This window comes from Artibeus jamaicensis, unplaced genomic scaffold (assembly GCF_021234435.1).
Source record: "Artibeus jamaicensis isolate MK-2021 breed Jamaican fruit bat unplaced genomic scaffold, CSHL_Jam_final contig_2377, whole genome shotgun sequence".
NCBI lineage: Eukaryota > Metazoa > Chordata > Mammalia > Chiroptera > Phyllostomidae > Artibeus > Artibeus jamaicensis.
In genome coordinates this window covers 782109-803052 of record NW_026521496.1, presented here as the reverse complement: position 1 = coordinate 803052, position 20944 = coordinate 782109, and the positions used below count along the sequence as shown (strand labels likewise).

The following is a 20944-nucleotide window of genomic DNA, read 5'->3' as shown; positions in this document are numbered from 1 at the left end:
AAATTTACATCATGAAAAGGGAATGAACAAGGCAGAATGGGATAAGAGAAGGGAAGCGTATAGTATTAGGTTTAAACAGAAATTAAAAGAAAATAAAGTGAGAGAAAGAAAAAGGTAAATAAATAAATAAGGAACCAAACTGGAGAGAAAGATACACCCCAGCACTATCAACAACAAATAAACTAAAATTAATATAGGTAAAATGGGAATAAGAGGACAAAAAGAAAGAAAAGCTTAAGAAATGTCTAGAGGAAAGGGAAGTGAATTTGAGATTATAGAGGGAGAGTGAACACTAAGAGAAAGGAATGAAAACTGGGCTAAGACAGGGAAAGATTAAAATTTGAGATGAAAGGAAAAAGAAACAAGAAGAAAAATGGACAGGATGAAAGAGAAAAAAGAAAAAATAGGCTAACCCAGGAAAAAATTAAAATTTGAGACCAAAAAAGAGTAAGAGAGGGGAACAGTAAACTTTGGGATTTGAAATAAAAAAATAGTGAAGATCTAGAGATAAAATTGAAAAAATTCAACAACCCTATTCATAACCAATGAACAAAGGTTGCTAAAGGTGGAAAGAGAATGCAGATATTTTAGAAATGGGAAAAAGTATTTGAGATTACCACTGACAAAAAAATTGGTTTTGTGAGGCTGGATGGGGGAGAAATATTAAGAGTGCAGAATGGAAACAGGTTGTAGCAAGAGAGAAAACAAAGTTTCAAATGAAAATAATAAGAGGCAAGAAGAAGGTAAAATGGGGTAAGAGAAGGGAGGAGCAACGTATTAATTGAAATAAACTATAATATAAAATCTAGTCACTTCATATACACAAACTTGAAGACAAAAAAATGAATGTTACCAAGCTATGTAGGAAAGAAAATATCACAAATAAGGGAAAGACCATGGTGGATTTCGTCTCAGTAGCATCTGGTATTTACTATTATTGTTTTCTGGATCTGCCTCTGGTGATGTCAGATGGTGATCTTGTCTGGCCTCAGGCAGCCTGTTGGAGACTACCAGGGATCTACTGTCTGTGGCTGACTCCTTCAGTTGTTAGTCTAGTCAATCTGCACTCAGTAGTCAGGCTTAAACACCACAGGGCAGGACAGAATCCCTCCTGGGGTGGGAGCTATTGCTTTCCGTCAGACTGCTGCAACTTGAAGGGGAGTAGTCTGCCTGAGCACTATGACTGCGCCCATATGGGGGATGACTCAGCACCAGAACCTGACAGCTACTCAGTGACTTCTCTCCCCAAAGCTTCTGTCCCCAGTCTCTCCACAGGCGTCTCTAGCCCACTTTGCCCCACCCTTTGCCAGAGCCCAGGGTAAGTGGCTGCAGATGAAAATGTATGTGTTGACCCTTTAAACAGCTCTTTGCCTCTCCAGCTGTCCATCTCTGGATGTTATCTGTATACTTTTCGGGCTCTGGTTCTCTAAGCTGGAGATCCCAGCTTAGGGTTTAGACCCCACACCTCTTAGGGGAATCCAGCTGGCTGCTTAAATATTCCTCTGGCTCTTCAGCTGCCACCTGTGGGCACCCAGCCATCCCTCTGGTGTTTCCTCCAGTTTCCGTACCAGTTGGGTTTTGCTGAAGCTGTTTCTTCTGTCTGTCCATGGCTATAAGGCTTTTCTCTCACTATTGTTCATTTGTTTATTCTGGATGATTCCTCCACAGTTTAGTTGTACTTCCAGATTGGTTCTGGGAGAAGGTTAATGTAACTTCCACTCCTCCATCATCTTGGATCTCCAGATTATTGGGGTTTTTAATTTTATTTATTTATTTATCTCAATAATTTTATTTAGTTATCTTTCAAGTACAGTTTTTTGCCTGTTTCTCCCATCCCAGCCCCCTCATCCCGTGCTCCCCACCTCCCTCCCATTTCCATCCCCCCCAGTTCTCATCCCTGTGTCCTTCATATTTGCTTAATAGGCCAGGTGTTGAAAGACAAATACCATATGATCTCACCTTTAACAGGAAGCTAAACAAGAAAACAAACAAGCAAGCAGAATAAAAACAAAAGGAGATTATTGTTTTTTTTAATTATTGTGTTTGTATTGGTGATAGGTTGGCACATGTAGCTGTTGCAAAAGATGTATTTCATTTTTATTTTTCAATTACAGTTTATATTCAATATTATTCTGAATATAAGTTTCAGGTTCATAGTGGTTAAACAATCATATAATTTACAAAGTGTTCCCCCTGACATTCCCAGTACCCACCTGGCACCATACATAGTTAGTATAACATATTCTTTATGCTGTGCTTTACATCCCTATGACTATTTTGTGACCACCAGTCTATACTTCTCAGTCCCTTCACATTTTTCATCCAGTCTCCCAAAATCCCTCCCATCCGGTAACCATCAATCTGTTCTCTGTATCTATGAGTCTGTTTCTATTTTATTGTTTATGTTGTTCTATAGATGCCACATATAAGTGAAATTATTTGGTATTTGTTTAAGACTGAATTATTTCACTTAGCATAATACCCTCTAGGTCCATCCATTTGGACCATCCATTTGCTGTAGCAAATGGTAAGATTTTATTCTTTTTTATGGCTGAGTAGTACTCCATTGTATATATGTACTACAGCTTTTCTTTTTTTGTACTACAGCTTTTTTTATCCACTCATTTATTGATGGGCACTTGGGTGCTTCCGCAGCTTGGCTACTTTAAATAATGCTGCAATGAATATCGGGGTGAAAAATAAATTTAAAATCAATTAAATCCATATGACTGATGTGTTATTTAAGGCCACTCTTTTCTTGTTGCTTTTCTGTCTGGAAGATCTGTCCACTGATGTCAATGTGGTGTTAAAATCCCCTACTATGACTGTGTTATTTATTGTCAGTCTCTCTCTTTCTGTCCATCAAGATGTGCTTTGTATATTTAGATGCTCCTATATTGAGTGCATAAATATTTACAAGGGTTACAGCAAATGATGTATTTCTGAATAATTTTATGGCTGAACCAATGTGCATTCTTCTGATCTTTTGTCTCTGCATTACTAGGGTCGTTATGGTTGCTGTCGCTTTCTTCGAGATGGATATAAAACTCCTAGAGAGGTAGGTTTCTTCTCCCCAAAATGATTCCAAGGTAAAACGTTCACTACTATATGCAGCCTCATTCAGGGAAAATACTTACCTTGTTCATGGCATTTAAAATAATCACTGAATAGAATAACAATAGCTGCTCTTTTCTACTTTTGTTGTGCTTAGTAGCCAAGTTGTGTTTGTCATCTTTTCTGAATTAAATAAAATAGAGGAAGTATAGTTCTTCCAGTTTTTGCAGTTGGTTAGTTTCAGGTTAGATGCTGAAATCAGTGGATGAAAGCTTAGGCAGAAACACAATATTTGCATAGTCTCAAAGTATCTTCCCCTGAAATGTTTAATAATGATATAGGGTAAAATCTTTCCATCAGACCTTTCTGGCTCCCTTTCACATTTTGCAGTTGGTTAGTTCTAAACAGTTCATGATCTTGAAAAATTAATTTCCTTGTGTGACACTTGTTAAAAGTTTTCACTGGGTCCTGGCCTGGTGGCTCAGTTGGTTGGAGCATCATCCTGTGCACCAAAAGATTATGAGTTCATTTGCCAGTCAGGGCACATACCTAGGTTGTGGGTTCAATCCCTGCACACAGGAGGCAACTGATTGATGTTTCTCCCTCTCATCAATGTTTCTCTCTCTATCTCTCTCTATGTCTCCCCCTCTCTCTAAAATGAATGATCATGTCCTCAGGCGAGAATTGAAAAATTTAAAAATATATTTAAAAATTTCTCCTTGGAATTATCAATTAAGAAAAATAAGTATTTAAAAATATTTTATTGTTATTCAAGTACAGTTGTCTCCATTTTCCCCACCACCACTCCCCCACACCCCAGCCATCCCCACCTCCCATGCTCCATCCTACCACTTATAGGTGAGATCATATGGTATTTGTCTTTCACCACCTGGCTTATAAAAAAAAGAAAGAAAAGTATTATTAACGGGAATGAATGATCAGTAAGAAGCACTTTCACTGACAAAATAAACATCATTCAATGCTTAGATTTGCTGGTTGAGAACCATTATAATAATTTTTTTAGATCATTGAGCTCAACCCTTGTGGTCTACTTCCTCTCTTAAAGTTTATTGTTTAGCTCTGTTGACTTCTGTCCCTACCAATCTACTAAAATTATACTCTGAAACATTATCATAATCTACTGAGTGACTGATCCAATAGCCTTTCCTCAATCCTTATTCCACGTGACTTCTCTGTAGCACATCAGTATTACTTACCCCTATGTATTCTTGAAACTCTTTTCTTATTTCAGTTTTCACAACATTGCACCACCCTAATTCTTTTCCTCTTTCTGCTCTTCACTCACCAAACTTTGAGGGTTTTCCAAGAATCTGTTCTTTGGCCATTCATTCATTATGTATAGGCACTGCATATATAATTTTTGCTTCATGTATCACCTCATGAGGATGGTTCCTAACCCTCATCTCTTTGTTTCTTTATAATTTTTTAAAGATTTTATTTATTTATCTTTAGAGGGGAAGGAGAGAGGGACAGAAACATCAATGTATGGTTGCCTTTGTGCGCCCCCTGCTGGGAACTGGCCTGCAGGGAACCGGCCTGCCACCCAGGCATGTGCCCTGTCTGGGAATTGAACCGCAATCCTCTGGTTCGCAGGCCTGTGCTTAATCCACTGAGCTACACCAGCCAGGGCTCTTTATAATTTTTTATTATAGAAGTATTATCTTGTTATGACCTTAGAAAATGGAGAAAAATTGTACTGAAGGAAATGTCATTTACAAATGTTTTTAACTTTATTTTTATTGGTTATACTATTACAGTTGTCCTTGTTTTTCTCCCTTTGCCCACCTCCATCTAACTATCACCACACTTTCCGCAACACACTGTTGTCTGTGTCTATGGGTTATGCATATATGTTCTTTGGCTGATCCCTTCATCTTCTTTCATCCATTCCCCCTCCTTCCTCTCCTCTGATAGCTCTCAGTCCATGTATCCACACCTCTGTTTCTATTTTGTTCAACAGTTTATTTTATTGATTAGGTTCCACATATAAGTGAAATTATGTGGTATTTATCATTCCCTTACTGACTTATTTTTCTTAGCATTATACTGTCCAGGTCTATCCATGCTGTTGCGAAGGGTAAAATTTCCTTTGTTTTTATGGTTGAGTAGTATTCTATTGTGTAAATGTACCACAGCTTTTTAGCCACTCATCTGCTGAAGGGTACTTGGGCTGCTTTCAAATCTTGGCTATTGTAAATAAGGCTGCAATGAACATAGGGGTATGTATATTCTTTGAATTAGTGTTTCAGGATTCTTAGGATATATTCCCAGAACTGGGATTGCTGGGTCAAAAGGCAGTTACATTTTTAGTTTTTTGAGGAAACTCTGAACCATTTTCCACAGTGGCTACACCAGTCTGCATTCCCACCAACAGTTCCTTTGTCTCCACATCCTTGTTGGTACTCACTCTTTGTTGATTTATTGATGGCAACCATTCTGGCAGGTATGAGTGAATATCTCATTTTGGTTTTAATTTGTGTCTTTCTGATGATTAGTGTCATTGAACATTTTTTCATGTCTGTTGGCTATTTGTATGTCCTCTTTGGAGAAGTGTCTATTCAGGTCCCTTGCCCATTTTTTAAAAATCTGGATTCTTTGTCTTCCTGGTATTGAATTGTATAAATTCTTTATATATTTTGGAAATTAATCCCTTATCAAATGTATCATAGGCAAATATATTCTCCTATACAATGGGTTCCCTTTTCACTTTGTTGATGGTTTCTTTTGTTGTGCAGAAGCCTTCTACTTTAATATACAGTATTTTTGGACCATAAGACACACCTAGGTTTTAGAGGAGGAAAATAGGAAAAAAATTTTTGAAGCAAAAAATGTAGTAAAATATTTAATAACATAAATAACATAATATTTTACCAATGTAAATGTAAACAGAAGTCAACAGCAACATTAACAACCATTATTCCTCCCAAATTTGGGGAGGAGGGGGGAATGTGCATCTTATAGTCCAGAAAATAGGGTAGCTATTCTTGTTTATTTTTTCCTTTGTTTCCCTTGCCCTAGGAGGAATATCAGCAAAAATATTGCTAATGTGAGATGTTGGATAGTTTACAGCCTGTGTGTTCTAAGATTTTTATGGCTTTGAGACTTACATATAAGCCTTGTATCCATTTTGAGTTTATTCTTATGAATTCTTTAAGTTAGTCTACTTTTATTTTTTTGCATGTACCCTCCAGTTTTCCCAACACCATTTATTGAAGAGACCATATTTAGTCCATTTTATGCTCTTGCTTCCTTTGTCAAATATTAATTGACCATAAAGACATTGGTTGATTTCTCACTCTCTGTTCTGTTCCACTGATCTGTATAACTATTCTTATACCAGTACCAGGCTGTTTGATTACAGTGGCTTTTTAGTATAGTTTGATATCCAGTATAGTGATCAGTCCAACTGTGATCTTCTTTCTCAAGATTGCTGAGGCTATTTGCATTCTTTTTTGGTTTCATGTAAATTTTTAAAATATTTTTCCTAAATCGGTGCAATATTCCATTGGTATTTCAATAGGAATTGTATTGAATCTATAGATTGCTTGATGTGGTATAGACATTTTAATAATGTTAACTCTTTCAATTCATGAAATGGTATATGCTTCCATTTATTTGTATCTTCATCAATTTCTTTCTTAAGTGTCCTACAGTTTTCTGATTACAGATCTTCTACCTCCTTGGTTAAATTTATTCCTGGGTACTTTATTTTTGTTGTTTTTGCAATAGTAAATGGGATTGTTTCCTTAGGTTCTCTTTTTGATAGTTTATATTGGTATATAAAAATGCCATCAATTTTTGAATATTATTTTTGTATCCTACTATGACAAATTCATTTCTTAGGTCTAGTAGTTTTTTGGTGAAGTCTTCAGGTTATTCTATGTATAATATTATGTCATCTGAAAATAATGAGAGTATTACTTCCTCCTTTCTGGATGCTGTTCATTTCTTCTTCTTATCTGATTGCTGTGGCTAGGACTTCCACTACTATGTCATATAAGAGAGGTAAAAGCAAACATCCCTATCTTGTTACTGATATTAAGGTAAACTCTTAGTTTTTGACCACTGAGCAGAATGTTTGTTGCAGGTTTTCATACATGACCTTTATTATGTTGAGGTATTTTATCTGTATTCCCACTTTGCTGACAGTTTTTGTCATAAATGGTTGCTGGATTTTATCAAATGCTTTTTTTGCATCTATTGATATGATCATGCAATTTTTATCTTCATTTTGTTCATATGATGAATTACATTTATTGATTTGTGAATATTGTACTAACCTTGCATTCTTGAGATAAATTCCACTTGATTGTAGTGTATATGATCTTTTTAATGTATCAATGGATCCAATTTGCTAATATTTTGTTGAGGATTTTAGCATTTATATTCCTCAGGGACATTGGCCTAGAATTTTCTCTTTGTAGTGTCTTTAACTGGTTTTGTGATTAGGATAATGCTGGCTTTGTAAAAAATAGCTTGGAAGCCTTCCCTTCTCTTGAATGTTTTGGAATAATTTGACACAATAGGTTTTATTTCTTTGAATGTTGGTAAAATTCACTTGTGATTCATCTGGACCAGGAATTTTGATTGCTGGGATTTTTTTAAATCACTGCTGTTATTTTATTAGTTGTAATCGATCTATTCAGGTTTTCTGATTCTTATTGATTCAGTTTTGGAAGATTGCATGTTCTAAAAATTTATCCGTTGAGCCTAGTTTGTCTAGTTTGTTGGCATATCATTGTTCATAGTATTTTCTTACAATGCCTTGTCTTTCTGTGATATCAGTTGTTACTTCTCTTTCATTTCTGATTTTATTTATTTGGGTCCTCTGTCCTTTTTTCTTGACGAGTCTAATTAAAGGTTCATCACTGTTGTTTATCTTTTCAAAGAACCAGCTCTTTGTTTTTTAAATCTTTTTAAGTGTCTATGTCATTTATTTTACTCCAATTTTTATTATTTCCTTCCTTTTACTCTCTCTGTGATTTGTTTTTTCTGGTTCTTTTAGGCTAGGGTTAGATCGTTTGAGATTTTTCTTGCTTCCTGAGATAGACCTATAATGCTATGAACTTTCCTCCCAGGACTTGTTTCACTGTGTCACAAATTTTGGGTTGTTGAGTGTTCATTTTCATTTGTTTTCAGATAATTTTTATTTATTCCTTGATCTCGTTGATAACCCATTCATTGTTGAATAACATGCTATTTAGCTTCCATGCATGTGGATGTGTTTTTTTCATTGAAGTTGATTTCTAGTTTCATGACATTATGATCTGAGAAAATGCTTAATATATTTTCAGTGTTATTGAATTTGTTTAGATTTATTTTGTGTCCTAACATGTGGTCCATATTTGAGAATGTCCCATGTACACTTGAGAAGGATGTACGTTCTGGTGCTTTGAGATAAAATGTTCTGTAAATATAAATTAAATCCATTCAATCCGATGTCTCATTTGTGGTCACTGTTTCTTGATGATTTTTTATCTGGAAGATTTATCTATTGATGACAGTGGGGTCTTAAAATTCCTTACTATGACTATATTACTGTTGATCTCTCCCTTAAAGTTCACCAAGATTTTCTTTGTATCTTTAGGTGCTCCTACATTGCATACCCTCATCCCTTGCTGTTTTCTAAACATTTCTGTTTGTATTTTGTGCTGCTCTCTAAAACTTAAGAAGTGTAAAATCAAATTCAAGTTTATTAAAGATTAATCTCACTTCATACATGTGCCTGTAGTTTCATTATTATTCATTCCAGTTCTAGTAGTTAGAAGTCACATCACAATGTACTTGCTAAGGCAAAGTAGTAGTATGTAAGTGATATGCCTTCTCTGAAGTAAACTATCAATAGTGAAAATTTATATTGTAATACCTCGGATCTAAAGATGTATGTCTGACTTTGGAGTGATAAGACAGACCATGTTTATTATGCTTTTACCAGGACCCCAATCGTCTGTACTATGAACCAGCTGAGCTGAAGTTATTTGAAAACATAGAGTGTGAATGGCCATTGTTCTGGACTTACTTTATCCTTGATGGAGTCTTCACTGGCAATGCAGAACAGGTAATGCACTGGAGAAAGAACTTTTTAGCACAATGTTCTTATTATGTCTTCCTTTTTCAGTTAATGGTTTTGCCAACCCTGTGCCCAAATGAAAATCTTCCTTAATAAGGAAGAAATAGAGTTGTCTTTTAGAGACTAATAGTTAAGGGCACTAAGTTTTAGGATTTGGAAGGTTTGGATATTGCCATCACTCAGACTTTGCTTTTAATAAATATAGAAGGCAAAGTAGCAAGCCCTGTATACTTGCCACAGTCATTACTGGTACTCAAATTTGCTTCCTGACTTTGTATGTATTTTTTAAAGTAAATCTTAGATATGTTCTCACTTTAGCCAAAAATAATAATAATAATAAACCCAACATTCCACTCATACCTGTCCTCACCCCCCAAAACACAGTCATTATTGCTACATGAATAAAGTAGTTTAGAAACCATCATTGGAAAATAGGTGAGATTGACAAACTAAGTCAAGTTTAGTGTTAGGAATTCTACAATTTGGCTATGGGCTAAACTTTTTATGGACATAAATCCAACGCAGTTGGAAGTCACATATACTTGGCTACCTAAAATATAATTTTGGTAGGGTTACACTGAAGTTTCAGGGGCCAGCCCTGGCTGGTGTGGCTCAGTGGACTGAGTACCAGCTTGTAAACCAAAAAGTCATTGGTTCAGTTCCTAGTCAGGGCACATGCATGGGTTGCAGGCCACATCCTGGTTGGGGGTGCAATGGATTGATTTCCCTCCCTCTCTGTCTCCCTACCTTCCTCTCTCTTTTTTTTCTCATTTTTTTATTTAGTTATTTTTTAAGTACAGTTTTTTGTCTATTTCTCCCATCCAAGCCCCCCCCTCGGTACCACGCTCCCCACCTTCCCCCCACCCCCCCAGCCCTTGTCCCTGCATCCCTCACATTTGTTCCCCCAAATCCCGCCCCCCTTCCCCCTTAACTTCCCTTCCCTCTCCCCTCTGGTCACTGTCCCCTTGTTCTCTATTTCAGTGTCTTTATTTTTATTCTGCTTGCTTGTTTATTTTGTTGTTTAGCTTCCTGTTAAAGGTGAGATCATATGGTATTTGTCTTTCAACACCTGGCCTATTTCACTCAGCATAATGCTTTCCAGTTCCATCCATGTTGTTGCAAAGGGTAGGAGCTCCTTCTTTCTCTCTGCTGCATAGAATTCCATTGTGTATATGTACCACAATTTTTTGATCCATTCATTTACTGATGGGCACCTAGGTTGTTTCCAACTCTTGGCTATTGTAAATTGTGCTGCTATGAACATTGTGGTGCATAGGTTCTTTGAAATTGATGTTTTAGGATTCTCGGGTTATAATCCTAGCAGTGGAATTGCTGGGTCAAAAGGCAGGTCGAGTTTTAGTTTTCTGAGAAAATTCCATACTGTTTTCCATAATGGCTGTACCAGTCTACAATCCCACCAACAGTGAACTAAGGACCTTTTTTCTCTACACCCTCTCCAACATTTGTTGTTTGTTGCTTTATTTATGATAGCCATCCTGACTGGTGTAAAGTGGTATCTCATTGTGGTTTTAGTTTGCATCTCTCTGATAGCTAATGATATTGAGCATTTCTTCAGGTGTCTCTGAACATTCTGTATGTCCTCCTTCCTTCCCCTCTCTTTTAAAATAAATAAATAAACCTAAAAATTATTTTAAAAAGTAAAAAAAATAAAGTTTCAGGGACACAAGTGCCCTTTACTCTAAATTTTACTAAATTATAAAGTATCCATTTTGAACAAGCAAATATAAGCAATATTAAAAATATCCTGCCCTATTTTCATCACCCTGATTTTATTCTAGCATTTTTCTCAGTCCTTCTGAAATTCTACAAAATTGTTTACCAAAAACTTTGGTTGCTCAAAAAAAGACTCATTTATCAAATATGCCTACTAAGTATAAAGCACATTTAGGTTATTTGAATATGGGAGCAAGAACAGGTTGGAAAGACCTGAAAATATATATGTATATTTGGCTTTACTACTGACCATGGAGTAATCCAAGTATTGTCATTGACTTCTTCAGTTTCTCTGTGCACACAATGAGAATAATTTCTCTAAAATTTTTTGAATTTCATGGATAGAGACAAGTTGTAAGTGGAAGTTAGAATCAGTTAAGTTATAATGAGACATATCTTTCTTAAAAATCACCATGCTCTGCATATTTGAAAAATAAAAAGTATAGAGATTATGGGAAAATAAGGTTGAGGCAGAACATTTATAAAGTTGGTCAGAAGTACATACAAAATGATAGGACCCTAATAAAAGCAGTATCACAGCTTTATACAAGTTAAATGTTTAAGAAATACAATAGATATGACCCTTATGCCTTGAAAAGACATGAAATTTGCTTGTGGATATGTGTACCTACATTTCTACCAGCTCACGCTGGCTCCCAAGCTCACCACCTTGTGTGCCAGAGGAAGGAAACAAGAGACAGCTAGCAAAAGAGAGAAATACAAAAAGAACATAGAACAAAGAGGAAGACTAAAAATAGAGTGAGAAGAAAGATGGGAAGTTGAAGAGAAAGGAAAGCACAGAGCCATTCAGCCAGGGTGGCCAGGAGAAAAGAGCAGCTCAGGAGTTATGAAGTGATGGAAAGGGTGGTTATCTGAAATCAGGTGGAAAGTTGTAACACCACAGACAAATGGTGTGGTTCATTACCTGCTTGAGGTATGTGTGCATATATGTTTTCTGTAATCTTTCATTACTCAGTTCAGCTAAATGTGTTCTCAGTTGAAACTTTGCATAAGCATATGTGAAATTCATGTTATGCTGAAATTGTTATGCTCTAATATATCAAATGCATTGGAACAAATTTCTGTTTTCAAAATAACTCTTATAGAAGAACTGACTGTGTTTTTTCTACCATCAATTATAGTGTTTTTTTTTTTACTTTTTATGTACTACTAGTGTACAGCAAATTGTTAAACAACAACAAAAAAATAAACTTGACCATAACATAAACTTAATATGGCAGGTAAGATGGAGTTTTAAAAACCAGTGCTTACGGAGTGAAGGAACTATCCTTAGGGTAGTATATAGTAGATAGAAATAGGCCTGTGGAGGCAGGCTTACTTGGACTCAGATATGGAGTTAACCTTGCATTTGCTGTGTGATCTTCTACAAATTCATAACCTCTTAGAGCCTTAATTTCCCTGTAAAAGGTTTGTAATTTTACATACATCTTACAATGATTATTGAAATAAAATGTGTTAAAGCATGCAAAACTCCTAGCATAGTATCTGACCTACAATAAGCATTTAGTAAATGCTACTTCCCTTTCTTCTCACTTTTACTGGGTGAACATGTTCCTTTTTCAATAAGACTTTCTTTGGCTACAGCCCTTTTCTAGATCACCAAAAGGAACTTTCTTTTTTTCCTCTTTCTTATACCTACAGGTTCAAGAATATAGAGAAGCTCTTGAAGAAGTCCTCATCAAGGGCAAAAATGGAGTCCCACTTCTGCCAGAGCTGTACAGTGTTCCCCTTGACAAGGTGAGTAGGACAGTGCCTGAGCATAGAGCTGGGAGAAGAGGAGCAGGACCCTGATAGGACTGCCTCATTTGAGTCAAATAATTTTTACTATCTTCTGATTTTCATATTCTGAAAGTTTGTCTTTAGTTATAGGACAATAAAAGTAGAATTTTGTTCCCTTGAAAATAAGTGTTTAAAGCAGTGTCCAGACATTGTTGCACAGCAAGGCAAGGGTAAGACCAAATCTTAGGGTGGTAGTTTCAAGAGTATATGCATATCCTCAAAGTCACCATGATTGATATAGTAAATATATATGACCTTTTTGTATGTCAACCATAACTCAATTTAAGAAAATAAAATTAATTGTTCAGTGATTGATTTTCTAAAAATACCAAAACTTAACTTGGAGAATGATATGGAGATCAGTAGGTGGAACCAGAGTGATGTTCTCTGAACTTTCATTATTTGACAATTCTTTGCCCTAAGGCCAGAAATCTGGGATAGTTTGAATAGCAATCTTGGAAAAAAGTATATCTCCATTTTCCCAAAGTGCCAGTCGAGAGTACCATTGTTTTTCTTCTCCACTGCAAAAGAATATTAACCATGGGAGAGATGCAGTCTTCCATTCTGGTGGGAATGGGGGAAATAAGCTCCTAGCAATATCAATGGAATTACCAGAGAGCTTGATAGAAATGCGATTTCAGGCCTTTTCCCACACCTACTAAGTCAGAATCTGCCTTTGGATAAGATCCTTAGGTGATTTGTTTTTCATATACAGTGAGAGGAGTACTGTCCTAGACTGTAGTCATAGTGCTTGACTTTTCAATGCATTGCATATGTGACTGTTTTAGAGGGCATGAGTCACAATCCAGACTGAGCCTTTTGTTGCCTAGAATCTTAAACCTTCTTTTACCCTTCATATGGCCTCTTTATATCTTTTTTTTCAGGTTGATGAAGAATATCAAAATCCTCACACTGTGGACCGAGTACCCATGGGCAAGTTGCCTCATATGTGGGGTCAGTCTCTATACATTTTAGGAAGCTTGATGGCAGAGGTAAGGGGAAATGTCAGGGCTCTTTTTCTGCTTTAGTCACCATAGTAATCAGATTTGTGAGTAGCTCATTAAATCTTTTGCCTTTTGTATTCTGCCTCAATTATAGATTTTCCTTCAGGTCTTTAGAGTGGGAACATGACCAGCTCTTGATATAAATCTTTTCCCCCTGCAACCAAGTCCCTCATGCTACCCAGGGCTTCCCAAGTTGGCACTGTATCTACAGCTGCTGTAAGATCAGGCCCTAGATCTTTCCCTTTCAAAATGCCCCCTAGTACCTTGCCTGGTGACTGATGAATGCAATAGTGCTTAGACATTGTACCTGATATTGGATTTAAATGGTAACCTTTATAAGCAACATAATGTTTTATTCTTTTAAAAAAGATTTTATTTATTTCTGGACAGAGGGGAAGGGAGAAGGACAGGGACAGAAATATCACTGTGTGGTTGACTCTCACATGCCCCCTCACTGTGGACCTGACCTGCAACCCAGGCATGTGACCTGACTGGTAATTGAACCAGTGACCCTTTGATTCACAGGCCAGCACTCAATCCACTGAGCCATACCATCCAAGACATGTTTCATTCTTTAAGTGAATAAACTGATAAGATAATTTTAGTCACCATGAACAATAGTTAGTAACACTATAGCTTTAATTAATTAATTAATTTATTTATTTATTAAAAATTAATTAATTTTGTAAGGGGCTTTTAAAATGTTTCATATATTAAATTCTGTTGAGACAGCTCTTAATGTGGCACTCAGGAATTTCTATCCAGCTTATTTGTGACATTTTTGGCATATAGGAAGGATTATTTTTCTCAAAGTGTTCCAGATTTACTGACAAATATACTTCCACATTGTAGGTTATTATGGTAATCTATAACCCAGGGTCCTAGAGGAGCCTAAAGGACTTAGCTATCCTTTCTGACCCAGACTCTTTGATCTGTTTACACATGATTGCTGACTTTCTGCAACTATTTGTTTTGTTTTGTTTTTCTCAGTTCTGTTGAGATATAATTGACATGAATCACTATGAGCTTCAGGATACAGTAATATCAACCAATGTTTGTTGGCACCAATTCAATGCCAACAGGAATCTCCAATTTGGAGTACAGTGAAGAGAGAAATTATGGCCCTGGCTGGTGTGGCTCAGTGGGTTGTGTCAGACTGTGAAACAGAGGGTTGCTGGTTTGATTCCCAGTCAGGGCACATGCCTGGGTTGCAGGCCAGGTCACCAGTGGGGGGCACTTGAGAGGCAACCACACATTGATGTTTCTCTCCCTCTCTTTCCCCTTCCCTTACCCTCTTTAAAAATAAACAAACAAACAAATAAATAAATAAATAAATAAATAAATAAATAAGATGTTTAGGGGGAAAAAGAAAGAAATTCTGTTCAGTACAAATACCTGAATTGTGATACAGCACAGCTGTGAAAACTACAACTGTGAAACAGCTCAATAGTGTTACAGTTCAGTTATGGAGTAGCAAGGCAGGAGAACATCAGGGCTGTGGGGTGGCTCTTGAATGAGGCGGCCCTGGGGGGAGGCCCCTCTCCTACTAGTGACTGCTTAGCTCTGATCTGTCTGCTTTGCTACTCTCCACACCAGTCTGCTTTGCCCTACCCTGCTCTCTGTGCTCCTCTGTGCTCTGGCCCAGTCTTCTATGCTCTTCATGTTTCATCTGCACTGTTTCAGGTCAGGCAGGAAAACACAATCTTCAGTTTTCTGTGGAAAGGGAAAATGCACTGTACGAGCCAGAGGGAAGTGACTTACATAGATAGAAGTCTACATCCCTGGTCCCTGATTGGTCTGTCCTCATGCAAATCCTCACAGTTTGATTGGTCCAAAAGGCACTGTCCCAGTTGGTCAGAATGGGGCCACTCTAATTGGTCAGTGAAGATGCTGATGGAAGATATAGCTGCACAGATCTGATTGGATGGGGAAAACCTTAGTCCTATTGGTTGAAATAGGATTCCAGGAACTCCTGTATAAGGGTTGGCTCAGATGGCAGGAACACAGTGCAGGCAGGCAGTCCAGTGCAGGATTCTCTTTGAAGTGTGAGAGGTCCTGTTTAGAAACAGCTGTTAGGCTATGCTTTTAAATTTTAGGTCAGTTAGCCACCAGGAGCCATTTTTGGTAGGAATCTTCTTTCTCTGGGTCCACAAGCATAAAAGTTTGATTATCCGTAGTTGACATTAATATGGATGTAGCGATAATGGGCAGAATGATTTGTTTAAAGTAATACTTTCCCTGCCCTGGCCAGTGTGGCTAAGTTGGTTGGAGCATCCTCCCACAAACTGAAAGATCACAGGTTCAATTCCTGGTCAGGGTGCATGGCTAGGTTGTGGGTTTGGGCCCCAGTTCAGGCATGTATGAGAGGCAACTAATTGGTTTCTCTTGTGCATTGATGTTTCTCTTCCTTACTTTCCCTTCCTTACCCTCTCTCTAAAATCAATAAACATGTCCCCAGGTGAGGATAAAAAAGGCAATTAAAAAAATAAAGGAATACTTTCCTGGTGACTTTCTCATTCAATTAGAATAAATTAAATGGTATGAAAAAAGGAGATGAATAGTTTTCTTAAGGGCAAAATGAGTGAGTTCATCCCATTTCATCAAGGACAGAAACTCAAATCAAGCCAAAAAATATCTACAGAGCAGAAATCATGGTGAATACATGAACAAATAAGAAATTAACAGAACTAATGAGTTAAAATATTGATAAGAAGCTTTGTGGTCTGATTGTCTAACCATTTACATCCAGAGAAGGTAGAGGTGGACCTGGAAAACTTTCTGTTTGTATTTATACCCTATCTATTTCCAAAAAAAGGATTCATGGTAGCCACTAGAAATTAGCTCCACATAAAATTAATGTGGACATGAATTCAGGAGTTCAAACATTTTCATACAGTGAAGGTATGAAGGTATTTGTTTCCTTTTCATGCCTCCCTTTTACATGTTGTGGTATAGGGTTATAGTACTGGTATATTGTTTATCCTCAAAAATTAGCTTTTTGAGGTATCATAATTTGTCTTTTTATGTTTTTTCTTTAGGGATTTTTAGCTCCTGGAGAAATCGATCCCTTGAATCGTAGGTTTTCAACTGTACCAAAGCCAGATGTTGTGGTTCAAGGTATGTATTCTTATTCCCAGCAACAGGATCTTTATATTAAAGATCTGATTTGGCCAATAAATGATGACTTCATTCTTTATCATGTATTTTGTTAGACTTCAAAAAGTATAGAATGAACTTGGTTCTATTTGGTTTCAAAATTGTTATTAATCTTAATTATGAACAACTGTTTAATAAATGACACTCTTCTTTTGTTATTTGACACGCTTTTTAAAAATTCAACATATATTTATTCACCTAATTAACTGAGTAAGACAACAGCAAAGTTAACCTATAATGAGAGTCTCTTCACTCTTGCCTAGTATGTGGTAATATTCTATTATTGGTCTTTTATTCATTAAATTATATATCACGAATGATTTTAGTTTTCTAGAAAAAGATGGTTCCAGATACAATTTTGTGAAAAAATTTATTTAAAAATACTTTACTGCTGCCCTGGTCAGTGTGGCTCAGTTGGTTAGAGTGTCTTCCCATAAACTGAAAGGTCACAGGTTTGATTCCCAGCTAGGACACATGCATGGGTTGTGTGTTTAGACCCTGAACAGGTCAGGGCATGTATGAGAGGCAACCGATTGATGTTTTTCACATTGATGTTTTTTTCTGTTTCTCTCTCTCTCTCTCTTTTCCTCTCTTCCCCTCTCTCTAAAATCAATAAACATGTCCTCAGGTGAGGATAAAAAAATACTATGTTAGTAATTGAAAAATTAAAATAATTGAAAGTACCAATTTTCATCTATTAAAAAATACAGCATTCAATTAAACAACAGTGTAGGGAAATTAGTACTCCTTTGCATTATAATTTCATGCAATCTTTCAAAAATATTTTGGCCATATTTATTATAAGAAGCTAAAAATATTTTTATATCTTTGGGCATAGTTATTCTACTTACTGTATTGCTATCCTAAAGAAATAATCCAAAATATGGGAAAAGCTATATATTTATGAAAATATTTATTTTAGCTTATTTTAAACTGATAAAATTGAAAACCACCTAAATGTCCAACATAAGCTATATTGTTTTCTATCAGAAAATTGCAATCCCATTCCTGGCTGGTGTAGTTCAGTGGATTGAGCACAGACCTGTGAACCAGAGGATCGAGGTTCGATTCCCAGTCAGGGCACATGCATGGATTGCAGGCCGGTTCCCTGCAGGGCAGTACCCAGCAAGGGATGCATGAAAGGCAACCATACATTGATGTTTCTCTTCCTCTCTTCTTCCCCTCTAAAAGATAAATAAATAAAATCTTTTTAAAAATTGCAATCCTGATGCCAAGGAAGAAAATGTTATGATATTAAGAATTAAAGGGAAGAAAACAGAATCATTTTCCTCCTTACTTCCACTTTTAATGAGTTGTCATTTGTACTTCCTTTAAGGCTGAATACTTTGATTCTTGATTACTAAGATAATATTTTTTAAATTTCATTTTTTATTGTTGACACTATTACAAATGCCCCCATTACTTACCCACCTTTGCCCACCTCCACCCAGCCCCCAGCCTCCTTCCCTCTGGCCATCACTACACTGTTGTCTGTACCTGTGGGTCATACGTATATGTTCTTTGGCTAATCCCTTCACCTTCTTTCATCCAGTTGTCAGTCTGTTCCATGTATTTATGCCTCTGTCTCTATTTGCTTTGTCAGTTTACTTTGTTCATTAGATTCCACATATAGGTGAGATCATGTGGTATTTGTCTTTCTCTGAGTGGCTTATTTAACTTAGCATAATAATCTCCTGGTCCATCCATACTGTCACAAAAGGTAAGAGTTGACTTTTAAGCACTCCCTACTTCTGGAAACACTTTCCCCCCCCCATCATCATATTATAGTCTCCTGATTATCTCTGCTTTCTTCCTAAACATTCTTTCTGTGTTTTTTTCTACTAGTACTCCTTTCTTCTCATACCTTTCTAATGGTTGTATATTCTGCCTTTCTGTGTTTACACCCTTTGTTAGTTTTCTAGGACTGCCTCCTTCATAATAAAATCGCTTATATGTCTCCAACTATTGCCTCTTTGGAAAGTACTCCAAACCTTTATTTTTTGTTTCTAACAATCATTAAAAAATTGGAGTTATCTACTCTATACAAAACATTGGGCTAAGTTCTATAAAGGTATTAAGAATTCTAGTCCCAATACCTGTAAAATATCTTTACCACTGTCACTTCAAATGCAAGCTTGACTTGTTTTTGTCTCCATCCCATCATTTAACCTCTCCCAAGAAAAGCATACCTTTCCACCTTCCTTATCTGTGTCAATGACTTCACTATTATCCTAGTTTCCTAGGGTAGAAAGCTCAGGGTGAATTTTGACTCTCTAATAACATGATCCAGCATGCTACTAAGTCCTGTTGTGATGCTCCTCTGAAAGGTTTCCCTCCAGTTGACTTCGGGGTTGGTCATATGTGGAAAATAATCCTATGTACTTTCTAAACCTTTTTATACTTGACATGCTATTTGGTCATATGGGTAGCCTTTGCTTATCAATTATATAGCAAACATAATACAAAAGATCGTTCCTCTTCCCCTCCCATGAGAAAGCTTATTCTCCTTTGAGGCTTATGCCACCTGACCATATTGATTTTCCAGTTTCTTTAATTCATTCACTGAAGAGTTTGATGCTTGGCTCACAGCCTTCTTCTTCCCTAGCTCCTGCCATAGTGCTAGATTTCAGCATTGGAGTAAGTGACTTCAAATATTTTAGCTTCACATTTCTTTGATATCAATAACCCTAGTAGTCTTTCCCTCTACCTCTACTTTAGCCACTCACTTTGAAGAACAAGGACCAAACTTTAGAACCACCTTAGTTATCTTCCATTTCAAAAAATCCCAGTCTCTGGTAACAGCTACATACTATTTTACTTTTTTCCCATTAAACTTGGGTCTATTTTCTCCTAGTCTGTCCTTCCTTACTTCTTGGTTGACCATATAAAAATATCTTAATCACCAGCGTACCATATTTCAATTACACCCACCAGAAAAATCATAGCTCCAGATGAATCTGACAGTCTGCATTTTCTGATCCTATACCTGGTCTGCTGAAATCTACTGGAAAAAAAATCACACAAATGAGCAGAGTGGTAGCACTGTAAATTCATGGTCTCCAGCTCAGCTAGATCCACAATACTTCCTGTTAGTCCTTGTTCTTTTTTTAAATTTTTTTATTGATTATGCTGTTACAGTTGTTTTATTCCCCCCTTCATTCCCCTCCACCCTACCCCCCATCCCCACCATTACGCCCCCTTTAGTTTATGACCATGTGTCTCAAGTCGTTTCGATTCTATATTTCCCATGCTATTCTTGACCCCCCATTTATTTTCTATCTACTGTCTATGCTACTTATTTTCTGTACCTTCTCCCCCCTTCTCCTCCTCCCACTCCCCTGTTGCTAACCCTCCTTAAGATCTTCATTTCTATGTTTCCACTCCTGATCTAGCTGTCCTTTTAGTTTGCTTTTGTTTTAGGTGTGGTTCTTAATAACTGTGAGTTTGCTGTCCTTTCACTGTTCATGTTTTTTTAACTTCTTTTTCTTAGATAAGTCCCTTATAACATTTCATATAATAAGGGCTTGGTGATGATGAACTCCTTGAATTTGATCTTATCTGAGAAGCACCATATCTGTCCTTCCATTCTAAATGAAAGTTTTGCTGGATAGAGCAATCTTGGTTGTAGGTCTTTGGATTTCATGACTTGGAATACCTCTTTCCAGCCCCTTCTTGCCTGTAAGGTCTCTTTTGAGAAATCCGCTGACAGTCTGATGGGGACTCCTTTGTAGATGACTGTCCCCTTAGCTCTTGCTGCTTCTAGGATTCTCTCCTTCATTTTAATCTTTGGCTAATGTAATTATGATGTGCCTTGGTGTGTTTCTTCTTGGGTCCAACTTCTTTGGGACTCTCTGAGCTTCCTGGATTTCTTGGAAGTCTATTTCCTTTGCCAGATTGGGGAAATTCTCCTTTATTATTTGTTCAAATAAGTTTTACACTGGTGGTTGTGCCTTTCCCCCTTCTGGTACCCCTATAATTCGGATGTTGGAGCATTTAAAGATGTCCTGGAGGTTCCTAAGACTCTCCTCATTTCTTTGAATTCTTGCTTCTTCACTCTTTTCTGTTTGGCCATTATTTGCTTTCTTCTGGTCCACTCCATTGATTT

The 20944-nt window shown here is 36.8% G+C and overlaps 1 protein-coding gene across 3 annotated transcripts in view; it reads left to right on the top strand.

Moving 5' to 3' along the window:
- PHKA1 (phosphorylase kinase regulatory subunit alpha 1) overlaps positions 1 to 20944 on the top strand; it is a 148866-nt gene that overhangs the window by 53397 nt on the left and 74525 nt on the right. For all 3 annotated transcript variants that reach the window (XM_037145459.2, XM_053662306.1, XM_037145458.2), the window contains exons 9-13: positions 3005 to 3058; positions 9011 to 9133; positions 12542 to 12637; positions 13564 to 13671; positions 16722 to 16800. In XM_037145459.2, the coding sequence (XP_037001354.1) occupies positions 3005 to 3058; positions 9011 to 9133; positions 12542 to 12637; positions 13564 to 13671; positions 16722 to 16800 (460 nt within the window). The remainder of the gene's footprint in view (positions 1 to 3004; positions 3059 to 9010; positions 9134 to 12541; positions 12638 to 13563; positions 13672 to 16721; positions 16801 to 20944) is intronic.